This window comes from Trichosurus vulpecula, chromosome 7 (assembly GCF_011100635.1).
Source record: "Trichosurus vulpecula isolate mTriVul1 chromosome 7, mTriVul1.pri, whole genome shotgun sequence".
NCBI classification, from domain to species: domain Eukaryota; kingdom Metazoa; phylum Chordata; class Mammalia; order Diprotodontia; family Phalangeridae; genus Trichosurus; species Trichosurus vulpecula.
The window spans coordinates 229423494-229438146 of NC_050579.1; the positions used below are offsets into that span (position 1 = coordinate 229423494).

General features: G+C 38.9%; 1 protein-coding gene across 1 annotated transcript in view; it reads left to right on the top strand.

Moving 5' to 3' along the window:
- Nucleotides 1-14653, top strand: part of PKHD1 (PKHD1 ciliary IPT domain containing fibrocystin/polyductin) — a 638127-nt gene that overhangs the window by 95916 nt on the left and 527558 nt on the right. The window contains exons 25-28 of the mRNA XM_036768333.1: nt 25-130; nt 575-853; nt 6074-6204; nt 8779-8917. Of these exons, the coding sequence (XP_036624228.1) occupies nt 25-130; nt 575-853; nt 6074-6204; nt 8779-8917 (655 nt within the window). The remainder of the gene's footprint in view (nt 1-24; nt 131-574; nt 854-6073; nt 6205-8778; nt 8918-14653) is intronic.

Consider the following 14653-nt stretch of genomic DNA (forward strand, 5'->3'; position numbering starts at 1 on the left):
ATCATACATGCTGTGTTTCTCCAGGTCACTGTGAGAGTCAATGACATATCTGCTCACTGTTTGGGTTCCTGCTCTTTCCAGTACCACCAAGAATCAACCCCATTAGTTCAAGCTGTCTGGTACTCTCATGGTAGGAACTTTTCAATTCAATCTTAGGGAAAATGAGTTCTAGACTCAAAAGGAGTTTCCTCATGAGTGTGGGTTTGGCTTGGGGGAGAGGAAGGGCTGAGTGGTCCTGGCCGATTTTTGTCATACCCGATGCTTCATGAACCAATTTGAATTCAGGTTTTCCTGACTCTAAGCCCAGCTCTCTCTCTACCGCACCACCTAGCTGCCCTTCTGGCAGACAGCAGGTGCTTAATGGATGCTGAGAGATTGATTAATTAGGGATTGAGGCACAATGGAATGTTTTTCTATTTATCTGCAACATTTCTGCTAAGAACTGTGAAACGCAAGCAGTATGGATTCTTGGTGGATTGAGCGCTGGGCCTGAAGTCAGGAGGACTCATCCTCATGAGTTCAAATCATTGGGAAATGATTCATTGGGTATATTTGCTTCATTTTTTTTTGTCAGATGACGACATTAACCTGGTGGTCTGTATCACGGGATCTGGTTTTCCTGGTGACACTAAAGCTTTGAAGATTGAGGTGAATCAACAGATCTGTGAAGTCACCTTCTCAAACCAAACTTACGTGACCTGCCAGATGAGCTTCTTACCAATTGGACAGTATCAGGTTGTGATGCTGGTAAGGCATTTTGGCCTTGCACTCAATGTCAGTGGAGGAGAGGGCATCTACTTCAACATTGAACCCAAGCTAGAAGTAGTGGAACCTTCTGTAGCTCCAGAGATTGGTAAGTTTGGAGAAGAAACGTGAATCTCCTTGATTCCCTGAAATTGATATTCAGACCATAGGGCTTTGGGGCTGTTCTGAGAGAACTAGCAGGCATTGGCAAATGCGTTTGAACACCCTAATGTCTGCTGTGGTTTGCAGCTTTTAATTTCCTGATATCAGCATTTCCTCTAATGAATTTTACCTCTCATGGTCAATGTCTGTTGATTAAATGAACGTGTAAATGAACACATCTTGGTAGGACTTTTTAAATGTTCTTTTATCTGGCTAACTACTCAGATTGGCATTCAAGACTTTCCAAATGATCTGTCACCACTTGTTTCAACAATCCGGCTAGCAGCTGTTGTGGGGGTGAAAGACCAACATAAGCCCAACAACAAGTATGCTACCAGCATGCTGCAAAAGCCTAGGTTCTTTTGATCTGCTTTACTAAGGAAAGCAACATTAAGGAGTTAACAAGCTTACTTTAATCCGGCATACAAATACCATTCACTTAGCTCAGGGGAAAAAGCCAGCACCCTGAACTTCAGAGCAAAATACAAATAAATTACAAACATCAACAGACAGACCCAATACAATTCATAGTTACCAACATCTAAGTTCAGCCCAGGAGCTCATAACAAGGGCTGGCCCAGAGTCACACGCACCACCACGGCTGTGGATAAGAGCTCTGAAAAAGAGAAAGCCAACCTCTGGTTTTATATCTTTTTCAGGGTTAAGGGTGAGTCACACATGCGACTCACCCACATGACCTAAAATTGTCACTAAGGCAACTTAAACCCACGTGGTCTAAAAGCCTCTGATGTCCCAAACATGCCATTCAAACCCATGTAAACTAGGCCCTCCCCTGAGGCAAGAAGTTCACCAAGGACTCCCAATCTAATCAAGGAAACAAAGGCCAAACTATTCAAGGGCACTAGATTAAACTGAGTGCTAAGAGCCCATTCTGACTGCCAACATACCACTCTGGCTTTCTTGATTTATTTTATGTTATTTCCATTCACATATGACTGTGCTCTAGACAAACTGGATTATTTACCACTCCCCCATCCCTAACTAGCAGCTAGGTGGCTCAGAGATAGAGTACTGGGCCTGGAGTCAGGAAGACTCTTCTTTGTGAGTGCAAAGCTGGCATCAGACACTTATTAGCTGTGTGACCCTGGGTAAGTCATTTAACTTTGTTTGCCTTAGTTTCTCAGCTGTAAAATGTGCTGGAGAAGGAAATGGCAAACCACTCCAGTATGTTTGCCAAGAAAACTCCAAATGGGGTCACAGAGAGTTAGTCAGACATGACTGAAAAATGACTTAGTAACAATGTCCCTAGCTTCTTACCCTATAAATGTAATAAGGCTTCCTACCTCCAGGTTTTTGTCCAGGGCTTTTATGCATTTGGATTTTCTTTCCCTTCTGCCCTCTTCTCCAATTCTGCCTCTTGAAGTCCCATCCGTCCTTCAAAATGCGAATCAGCTGTCACCTTCTTCCTGAAGCCTCCAATCAATCAATCAATCAATCAATGAAACCAATAAATATTTGTGCAGTGCTTACCGTGTAAGAGGTGCTGTGCTAGACTTTGGGCATATAAATATCAAAATGAAGTAGTTCCTACTTTCAAGGAGATTACAGTTTATCACGGAGGATACCATATATACATCTAAGTATATAAAATGTACACAAATGTAATAAATAAAATGCATTAAATGATACTTTTATATAATAAAAATATTCAATTTAAATACAAGATGTTTTTGGAAAGACTGTAAGACATTAGCCATTGGGGACAATTGTAACAGGAGGAAAGTTATATTTTAACTGAATTTTGAAGAAAGTTAGAAAGTCGAAAACGTGGAAGCGAGGAGGGAGTACATTCCTTTTTCCTCCACTTGGAGGCAATTAGGGTTAAGTGATTTGACCAGGGTCACACAGCTAGTCTATATCTGTGATCAAATTTGAACTCAGATCTTCCTGACTCCAGGGCTGGTGCTCTATCCACGGAACCACCTAGCTGCCCCAGTGGAGTACATTTCAGGCATGGAGGAGAGCCTGTGAAAAGGCACAGGGACAAGACTTGGAATGACATTCGTGAAGAACAGTAAGAAGGCCAGTTTGGGTTGACTAGAGAGTAAGTGAAATGGAGTAATGTGAGAAAAGGCCAGGAAGATAGATTGGGGCCGGGCTGTAAAGGATTTTAATTTCTCATGGAGAAATACATAGTTATTCCTAGAGGTGTCATTGTAGTTTGAGTAGGGAGGGGAGAAAGTGTAACATGGTCAGATCCGTGCTTTGGGACAATCAATTTAGCAACTATATGGAGGATATTTTGGAGAGCGAAGATGAGGTAGAGAGACCAATTAGGAGGTAATTTCAATAGTTTAGGTGAGAGGTGATGAGGATTTGATTTAGGGTGGTGATTTAGGGCATATGAGAAGAAAGAAGGTATGCATTTGAGAGCCACTGTGGAAGGAGAAATTACAACAATAGGCAATAGATTGAATATGGGCTCCATAGCTGATATCTGGTCATGAATGATTTTCCTTTCTTTGACCTCAGATGGTGGCATTTTATTTGAGCCTCTCCTATGCCGTTATATTTTACTTTGTAGGTATTTGTGGATATATTCTATCCTTCCTATCACATGTGTAATAATGGGCATGGAACTGACTTATCTGAGCAATCTGAGATACAAAGATTAATTAGACATGGCCCCCTGCCATTGAGTGGTCACCACAAGGCACCACCATCTTATTTATCTTTGCATCCATCAGGGTTATGAACTAACTCAGTGCTATGGACACTGTAAGCACTAAATAAGTAATGTTTGTTGTAGAATGATATCAGGCAGAATCAGTCAGTCATTGTAGCTCGTTGAGATGATGTGATCTACTGGAAAGATCCTTGAAGTAGCATTCACAGGTCTTGGACATAGTAAAAAAAACAGCTACTGAGCCCCAAGTCAGGAGTCCAGGGCTTGAATCTAGCTGGGTGAGTCATACACTTTTTTCTGCCTAGATGTCATTGCCAGACTGTACAAATCCACTTTTTGACTGCTTGTTGAATTGGGGTAGTGTAAAGAAAACTGAGTTTAAAGCCAGAAGATCTGTATTCAAGTCTTGTGGTCTTGGGAAAATCACTTTACTTTTTTGGGCCTCAGTGTCCTCATACGTAAAATGAAGGACTAAGTAATTTTCGAGGTCACTCCCAGCTCTAAATTCTATGATTCTATCTTTCATTATTATTAACCAAAAAGATCTGCCACCTGAAATTATAAACACAAGAATAGAAAGGAGCACAACTTCTTTCTGACTCAACTTTGCCCAGAAGATGTGCCCTCCTTCAGCCTTGTTGCATTTTTTCTGCATCTAAGACAGAAAACATGCTCCCTGCTCTTATCAACTTAATAGGAATATCATGAGGAAGAAATGAGATACTATTGTTCAAAATGGAACATGATACAGTATATGAATCAAGTAGTTAATTGTTATATTTAGTACAGGGTCCTTCTTTTTTCCTTCTTTCCTCTCTTCCCTTTTCTCTTTTCTTCTTTGCTTCTTTCTTTCTTCCTCCCTTCCTTTCTTTCTTTCTTCCTCCCTTCCTCCCTTCCTCTCTTTCTCTTTCTTTCTTTCTTTCTTTCTTTCTTTTTCTTTCTTTCTTTCTTTCTTTCTTTCTTTCTTCCTCCTTCCTCTCTCTCTCTTTCTTTCTTTCTTTTTTTCTTTCTTCTTCCTTCCTTTCCTTCTTTCCTTCCTTTCCTCCCATTCTTCCTTTCCTCACTTCCTATCCTTTTTCCTTCCTCCCTCTGACCTCACTTTTTTCCCTTCTTTCTCCTTCCTAATTTAGAAATCACCCTCTCCCTCATTCCATACTTTGAATAAGTTGCCAAATGCTCAGCCACATGCCTCCCATATGGCCTCTTCCTATCTACTTTCATGGCCATCGCTCTGATTTTGATCCTTACCATTCTTACCACCATAGTTCTTTGATTCAAAGTTTCCCAGTCACAAACTCCTAAATACTGAAAATAGTCATATTCAAATTAGATGCTGGGAACAATACATACCATCCATTTCTAACATCACCCAGTACTTTTGCCTCTAAGCTGCTGTTCTCAGAATATTTATCTGAGGGGCTGCTTTTCTGTTAGAGTTGGTTTAAATTTTTTTTAACACAATCTGTGTTTATCCTTATGCTGATTTTCTCTGTGTTTCATTCAAAATGTTTATTTTCTACCACTTTCAGCAAATAAAGAAATATAAGAAAGAGGGGGCAGTATCTTACACGTACAAGGCATTATGATAGGTTGATAGGGTAAAAAGACGAAAATGACACATCTTGTCCTCAACCAGCTTATAGTCTAAAGATGGGAGGGGAAAGACTATGAGTCACACATACACAAATAAGTATAATCTGTCAGGGAGCAAAGGAGAGATCTAGACAAAATGCTTTAGAAATATTTGAAAAGGAAGAACCTTCTTTCAGCTGGGAAATTGGGATCAGGGAAGGCATCATAGAGGAAGTAACATTTGAGCTAAAGGCTATAAGAAAAGGACTTTGGTAATCGGGGTAAAGAGGGAAATGATGTGCTTCATGGAGGTGGGAAAGCATACAGATGAACTGATAGTAGTCCAGTTCTGATGGAAGGCAGTACATGAAGTAAAAGAAAGTTGGAAGGGTAGCTTGGAGGCAGTTTGTGAGGGCTGTAAATGTCAGGTTGAGGAGTTGGTGTTTTACTCGAAAGGCATGAGGGAGTCATTGAAGGTTTTTGAGAGAAGGAAAGTTTCGGAGTTCCTATAACTAGCCTCTGAAGGCTGATCTTGAATAGATAGAATAAGGAAGTAGGAGAAAATTCCAGGGAATATTAAAAAATAAAGTTACTGCTTAAAAAAAACTATCTTTATATGAGCTTAATTTCTTAATCTATCCTTCCCTTTCTTTCTTCCAGGGAGAATTTTAATAGGAATTTATCATTTTTTTCAGATAATGGTGTATATTCCTTTGATACTTCATTCACTTGGTGATATTTCATCAGTGGGGATAATCCATCCATTGTAGCATCTCACCCTTCATAGGAAGATTTTGACATTTAGCTTAAGTATTTTCTGTGGCAGTTTTACCATTTTCTGGGATTCTAATGAGTGCTAATTTCTCCATGTTTTGATCATTACCTATATGTTGGGCATCACTTGACCTCTATCTGACTGTTTAGCTGGTGATATCACTGATGTTGCAGGAGGATTTTGGGCCACTATCCAAGGGACCAGTTTGGAAGAAGTAAGTCTGGTGTTATTTGGGTCTGAACCTTGTCCCATCAACATCTCCTCCAGAAACAGGGAAAGAATCCAATGCAAAGTCCCGCCCTTGGTAAGCAGAGTCCTCTAGCTTCTCCTCTTGTTATCACTGCTATCATTTTCTATTTAAGGCAATAAATGGAGATGATTGTGTAAACTGTATCTTGAGTCCTAGCATCTGTGTTCTATATAAACTTCAGAGACTTTCTGTGACAGACTAAGCACAAAGTAGGGGTTAATAAATGCTAATTGTGGGCAGCTAGGTGGTGCAGTAGATAGAGCACTGGCTCTGGAGTCAGGAGGACCTGAGTTCAAATCTGTCCTCAGACACTTACTAGCTGTGTGACCCTGAGCAAGTCACTTAACCCTTGTTGCCTCCAAAAAACCACATACAAAATGCTTATTGATTGACTGCCAGATTGAGCACTCTGATGGTTGCTACCCTATTCTTATCCTTCATTTATTGTTTCACTATTCATTATGTGAACGGTGTGAAGGGAATACTAACTTATAAGCTCTCTTGCTTCATGGGATATTGCAAATGATTATCAAATAGCTTTTATGCCACTGTCTCTACTTTTTTACTTATTACACTACTCAGTGCAGAAGTAGTGAGTGGCACATCACTTCACCAGAGACAGTTCCAAAGATAATCCATTGCATTGATATTCAAGGGATCTGATCTAAGGCACTCAGTCTCCATAGGATCATAGACCTAGAGCTGAAAGGGATCTCAGAAGGCATATAATACAACCCCTTGGTTTTACAGAGGAGGAAATAGATGTAAAAATCATGGATAGGACTGTGATGAAGATTATTATCCTGATGGCAAAGAAAGAACCAATATCAATTCATCAAGCACTTATTTAAGTGACTTCTATGGGCTAGACATTCTGGTAGGTGCTAAGGATGCAATTTCAAAGAATGAAAAAAACCCCACTCACAAGGCACTTAGATTTTAACAGAACATGTATATGTATGATAGGAAGTGGAGAAAGAACAAAAAAGAAATTTCTCTTGGTATCCCAAAATGATTTACTGTGAATTATAATTGAGTCATAGACTTGTCATGACCAAGTATGCATTTGCATTCATTTGTCATGTGACTAGGATGTCACCAACAAGAATGAAGCATTATTGTATGCTATTTTTGAAGATTTCCGGCATCAACAAAGTTAAATGAGTTGTCTAGGATCCTAAAATGCAGTCTGCAGCAAAGGCAGGATTTAAACTCAGAATGCAAGGTGAACTTGAATATTCATGACCTTTTTCTTGCTTTGTTTATGAATTTATTCCTGGCTTTTCTCGTAGAGATAGAATACTAATAGATTATAGACTGTATATATCATATTCAAATTGATATAATATGTATTTGCAAATTTGATGGTGATCGTGGGTTGCATATGTGTATGTGTGAGCATATGTGTGTGTGTGTGTGTGTGTGTGTGTGTGTGTGTGAGAGAGAGAGAGAGAGAGAGAGAGAGAGAGAGAGAGAGAGAGAGAGAGAAGGCATGCATTTATTAAGCCAATAGTGTGCCAGATAGTGCTAAGCACTGTGGGTTTAAAGACAAAAATGTTCCCTTCAAGGAGCACATATTCCAACAGTAGAGTCAACATACAAAAACCATATATATATATATATATACACATATACATATATATATATATACATACAGGATATATACATTGTTAAAGGAAGATATACATTGTAATTGACATTCTCAGAGGGAAGGCACTAGTGAGTGAGGGGAGGAGGGGGACTGGGAAAGACCTTTTACTTGATTCCACAGTAATGTTATTAAAAATAAAACCAACAACAACTATATGTTTACAAAACTCTATTCTGGAAGCCCTACAGAATTAATTATATATAGTCTCTGTCTGCCCTCTAAGAGTTTACAATTTAATAAAGCTTCCTGTTCTCTCTCCACAGGGAATCATTTCAATTATATTACTGAGCCCTAAGTTGAACCAATCTACATCTTCTATTATTTTCCTTTTTAGTAAGGGACTTTCATTTGTTATTTTATCTATTTCCGTGCTTTAAGTTAGAGCAAGCAGTTCCAAATAGATGAATCTCTAACCTATTTAAAGAAAAATCTTGAATTACCAAAAATGAAAGAAAAATAGAATTTTTTCATCTATATATATATTTTCTTGAAACTCCAACAAAACCTTCTGGAGTGGTTCATTAATTTGGGATTTTGTGATAATTTGGAAAGGGCTAGCCTGAAGTTTACCGTAGCATTATCAATAAAGAAAAGGTTTGCTCTACAAATTAAGAGTAGAAACAAAGTTACCCCAGGGAGTGCTTAAATAACTGTACTTTAGAGAATGGACAGTTTCAAGCATTCCCCAACACATTACTAGTTTCAATTTACATAAAAACAATTGATATGTTAATAACAAATCATCCTTATCTATTCCTTAAAGCAGGTCCCCTAAGGATTTCTTCTAGGCCACATTTGGGTAGCTTAGCTCAATGATTGTACATACAATATTTGAAACCAATTAGCATGTATTCCTTTAATTTTTTTCCTGCAATTTATACTCCTCTCCTCCAAATCTGCTCCCCCACCCTCACCCCAGTCAAAAGCATTTAGTGAGGTTTGACAAGATTTCATATTTTTTTAAGGTTGACTTTCAGGGGAATGGTAGTGGAAGGCTTGTGAATGTGACCATCATCACCAGGAACCAGTCATTAGCTTATCCTGAGGCATTCAAGTATATGCCTTCTTTAAATCCAGTTATCCTGTTCCTGAGCAGAAATAGAAGCAACACAGCAGGTAAGAATAAATGGCACTCTAAAAATTTTCTCTTGATAGAACCTTGGTCCAGAAAAAAGGCAAGAGATGAGTCTCTGGTGAATTGTAGTGAAGGCCAGAAAAACTTAAGGAATAGGGGCTTACCTGGAAATCAGGAGACCTGGTTTCTCAGCACAGCTGTGTGATTAACTCACTATTTGACCTTGGAATCTTGGAGCCAGTTTTTCTCTCAGTAAAAGGAAGTTATCCTCATGATGTCATCGATCTGCTTCAGGATGAAAGACAGCAACATGAAGCTATTCTCACCTATTCCTATCTTCATCAGTGGTGTTGACCTGAAAGTTTGGTTAAAGGAGGCGAACAAGCTAGGTGATATGTAAATTCAGAATGTTTATTCCCTTAAAGCTAGCGAAGCTAGCTTACTTGTATGTACAAGGAGTCAGAGTTTAAGTTCTGACTGTCTGAACAAAAGAATGAGAAGGCTTAAATCCATTTCAGGACAGTCCCAACTCAGCATGTCTGTGTCACTCAAAATTTATGATCTCCATGTATGTTTAATCACAGTATAAGAAAGGAATTTCTTAATTGCATGGGTTGTAAATACAATAAGATAAGAGAGTTGACAAAATGTCCATTGAAATTATGATCCAGGACATCTGTATTTTCTTTACCATTAACATACCATAACAGAATATATGTCCATAAAATACTGAGATGAGGAAAAGTCCCATTATTCAAAATAGTGTTTCAGGTTAAGGGTCTCATCCTTAATGTCCATGAACAGAAGAAAGAATGCTCTTAAGTCAACCCCATCTGGGCTTGTTCACATAGGAAGAGGTATTCTCTGAGTTTACTCAGAGAACAAAGAAGTTGTTAGGTCCAAACTTTTCCTCTGGTTGATTAGTTCAGGCTCTGGCCCTCATTGAAGTTACTAAATTGATATTAAATGATTATCAGTGGGTACCAAAAGGGTAGGATAGGGATTGGGCCTGTGATTTCATTGATTGAGGGCACTTTCTAGGTAAGGAAATTTGCTCTTCCACTTCAAGTCTGTACCTTCTCATTTTAGAGAGTTGCGTAGAGAACAGAGAAGTGCCCAGGGTCACAAAGTCAGTATATCTTAGAGGTGAGACTTGAATCCAGGTCCTTCTGTCTCCGAGGCTAGCCTTCCACCAATATGCATACTGTTTTGCAAGAAGAATCACTTTTGGTTTGATGAGAGGGGGAGGGGAAGAGAGAAATGGGCTGTTAATGAGGCCAAGAGGAATCCTTCTAGTCAGAGGAAGATGATGGGAATAACTGATATGTAGAACATCCATATAATAGGTTGTTCCTCATACCTGGACTATTTTTTTATTTTGTTTTTGTTTTTGTTTTTTTTTTAATACCTGGACTATTATAGTAGCCTTCTAAGTGCACCCAGGCTTTTCCCTTTTCAAACTGTCCATCACGGATGCCAGATTTTTCTTCTTAAAGCACATTTTTAGCCAAGTCTCTGCAGCATGGTGTAGTGCGATAAATGTAAGAACTAGAATCAGGAGACAGGTTCAAATCCTACCTCTCACACTGACTACCTTTGTGACCTCAGGCAAATCACTTGGCTTCTACTCTAGGTTTCTCCATCTACAAAATGGGGATAAGTAATGCCTGTACCACTTTTCTTGTAGGGTTATCGTGAGTGAAATGCTTTATAAACCTTAAAGCATTATGTAATAAAAATAGCTAAAATGCATATGGTGCTATAAGGTTTTCAAAGTGTCTTAAAATATTATAATTATATTATTGTAAGCTATGTATTTTCTCATTTGATTTGTTATCTGCATCTCTATCTGTCTGTCTGTCCATCCCTCCATCCATTCATCCAAAATGCAGGCTATTTTTATATTGTCAAAATACTGGTGTTAAAAACCATGTGACATTGGACATCATTATATCATATGATCACAGGATGTAGAGATGGATGCAGCCTTAGAGATCAACAATCTGACCACTGAATCCTACATATGAAGAAACAGAGGCTCAGAGAGATTGTAACTTGCCTATGACCACATGTAGAGCAAACAATTCTGAGAAGAAATTCAACCTTAGAGCCCCTGATTACAAATTATACTAGACTTTGTTGGTCAGTCATTTTTAGTTGTGTCCTATTCTTAATGACTTCGTTTAGGGTTTTCCTGGAAAAGATACCAGATTGGTTTGCTGTTTCCTTCTCCAGCTCATTTTACAGTTGAAGAAACTGAGGCAAACGGGTTAAGTGACTTGCCCAGGGTCACTCAGCTAGTAAGTGTCTGTGGCCAGACTTGAACTCAGGAAGCTGCGTCTTCCTGACTTCAGGCATAGCACTTTCTCCACTTGGCCACCTAGAAGTGCCTCAGTGTCATTATTACAAACATTGATTACTATTGTGCATTGTCATCCATTTAACAAGCATTTATTAAGCCCTACTGTGAGAAAAGCTCTGCTGAAGTTCTGCTGAAGCAGAAACATCGATACTAAACACATGGTCCCTGCCTTCATGAAATTTACAATCCAATGTGTGTCAGGGACATGGAGCACACACTCAAATATGTAATACTTTGCAATAAATATTAAATTACTATGCAGTACCTATAATGCAGAATTGAACATGATCAGAACATGGTTATTCCAAAATACTACAGAACATCCAAGAAAGAAAAGATAATTTCCAGTTGGGGTGGTGGTAGTTCAGGGCACTTCATGGAGATGGTGGCTTTTGAGTGGAGTGTGAAGGATGGTTAGAACTTCAAAAGACAGGGCTGGTGGGGATGGGTGTAGTGAGGGTAGAAAGGAAGGGATGACATTCCAGGAGGAGACAATTGTGAGCAAAGGCACTGAGGTAGGAAAACAGTGGGGATTTGTAGGATGTAATGAATAGTCCAGTTTGCCTAGGGCATAATGTATACTGAAAGGAGTACAGTTATCCTTTCCACATCCTAACTTTCCCAATCATGGTTTTGCTATATTGCAGTTGGCATGAGAAATTTAATGGGAATTTGGGGGGAGTTTTGTGGACAATATGAGAAGGCCAGCAGATGACACAGAAAAAGTTTAGAATCGCAGATATGCATAAAATGCAGGTATAGTGTTATATAAAATTAACATATTTTATCTTTTAGTACCATAATAATTTAGACTTCTTCTCTGGTACAAAGGGAGGGCCAAAATTTTTATGCTGATTTTCTAGATCTCAGGGGTGCTGCTGGCCCCTAACCCCCATGCTGTGGAAGTGATGTGGATACAAACAGTGCCCTAAGAGTTAAAAATAATATTAAAGGTTGACTTTGTGAAGCTCTTAGTTTATTCTCTAATCTGAAGGCGCCCTGGACTCTCTTCGCCTTATCTTGAGTAACCATAAAACTTCCCCCTTATCCTGGACCATGGAATTCCTTGTCTACCCTCCCCTCATCCTGGATCATAAAATTTCCCCTTGTCTCCCTTATCCTATCCTTATGGAAACAAGCCCCATCCCTCTGTAAATTGCTAGTCCTTGCTAGTCCTTCTTCCATAGCTAGCCCACTGCTTTTGCATCAATAAAGCTCCCAATGGCTACAGAGAAGGTCTAAGTGAATTCTTTCACTTTTAATGAACCAGCTCTCCCAACTCCGATCTCGTCAGAACAGATAACTGTAGTTTGAAGTAAGGCTGAAAAATTAGGAAAATGACAGGATGTAGAGGCCTTGAAAGCCAAGGAAAGGAGTTTGGGATGGTAAAAAAAGAACAGGCCAGTGAGAACAAGAGATGTAGACGTGACCAACTGCCATCTAGCAAATCCATGGTCAATAGAATACCAGATAAACAGAGAGTATGCAAATCTAAGTTATTATTATGGAAGATCAACCCTTTTCCCTAAAACAACCCAGTTTCTTTCTCTGGTGTCTTTTTCATTTTTCAGGGCTCCAGAATTCATAAGAAAGAAAAGGAAGTGTCCTTTAGCTTTTCAATATTATTCAGATAGCATAATGCAAACTAGGAATCTGCTGCCTCTGGGAACCAAAGTGAGAGGAATTGCTCTGTGGTATAGACTCTTCAGAATGAGGGAGAGAGGGATGGAGAAGTCACTCTTCTCTGTTCCGTCCTGGGCTCACCAACTCTGGTTGGCTTTTAATAAAATTTCCATCCTATAATGAAAAGTATAAATATATTACATCAGTGCCTTAAAGGCATCTAAGAATAAGTTGACAATTGACCAAAAGTCCAAAGAATTCATGTGATTAATATATACAATGTAATGTGTTTTTTTCAAAGCTTAAAATTTCTGTTGGAATTTTTCTGTGGTCTGGACAGGAAAATGTATATTAGAAAATTCACAAAAGGTGATATTTTGCAAGATGAATCACTTTTGGTTTGATGAGAGGGGGAGGGGAAGAGAGAAATGAGGCCAAGAGGAATCCTTCTAGTTAGAGGAAGATGATGGGAATAAATGATATGTAGAACACCCATATAATAGGTTGTTCCTCATGCCTGGACTATTATAGTAGCTTTCTAAGTGCCCCCAGGCTTTTCTCTTTCCAAATTATCCATCACAGATGCCAGATTTTTCTTCTTAAAGCACATTTTTAGCCAAGTCTCTGCAGCATGGTGTAGTGTGATAAATGTAAGAACTGGAATCAGGAGATAGGTTCAAATCCTACCTCTGACACTGACTACCTTTGCGACCTCAGGCAAATCACTTGGCTTCTACTCTAGGTTTCTCCATCTGCAAAATGGGGATAAGTAATGCCTGTACCACTTTTCTTGTAGGGTTATTGTGAGTGAAATGCTTTATAAACCTTAAAGCACTATCTAATAAAAATAGCTAAAATGTATATGGTGCTTTAAGGTTTTCAAAGTGTCTTGAAGTATTATAATTATATGATTATAAGCTATATATTTTCTCATTTGATTTATCTGCCTCTCTGTCTGTCTGTCCATCCATCCATCCATTCATCAATCTATCTGTCTATCTACCTGTTTGCCTATCTATCTATCTATCTATCTATCTATCTATCTATCTATCTATCTGTCTGTCTGTCTGTCTCTCTGTCTGTCTATCCCTCTATCTATCTATCTGTTTGTCTCTGTCTGCTATCTACCTGTATGCCTATCTGTCTGTCTGTCTCTACTTGTATGCCTATCTGTCTGTCTATCTATCCATCCCTCCATCTATCTATCTGTCTGTCTGTCTCTGTCTATCTATCTGTCTGTCTGTCTGTCTGTCTGTCTATCCCTCTATCTATCTATCTCTGTCTGTCTGTCTGCTATCTACCTGTATGCCTATCTATCTGTCTCTCTGTCTGTCTGTCTCTGTCTGTCCACTTGTATGCTTATCTGTCTGTCTGTCTGTCTATCTATCCATCCCTCTATCCATCCATCCATCTATCTATCTATCTATCTATCTATCTATCTATCTATCTATCTATCTATCTATCTATCTGTCTGTCTATATGTCTGTCTGTCTGTCTATCTATCTATCTATCTGTCTGTCTAGCCCTCTATCTATCTCTGTCTGTCTCTGTCTATCTACCTGTATGCCTATCTATCTGTCTCTCTGTCTGTCTGTCTCTGTCTGTCTACTTGTATGCCTATCTGTCTGTCTGTCTGTCTATCTATCCATCCCTCTATCCATCCATCCATCTATCTATCTATCTATCTATCTATCTATCTATCTATCTATCTATCTATCTGTCTGTCTATATGTCTGTTTGTCTGTCTATCTATCTATCTATCTATCTATCTATCTATCTGTCTGTCTGTCTG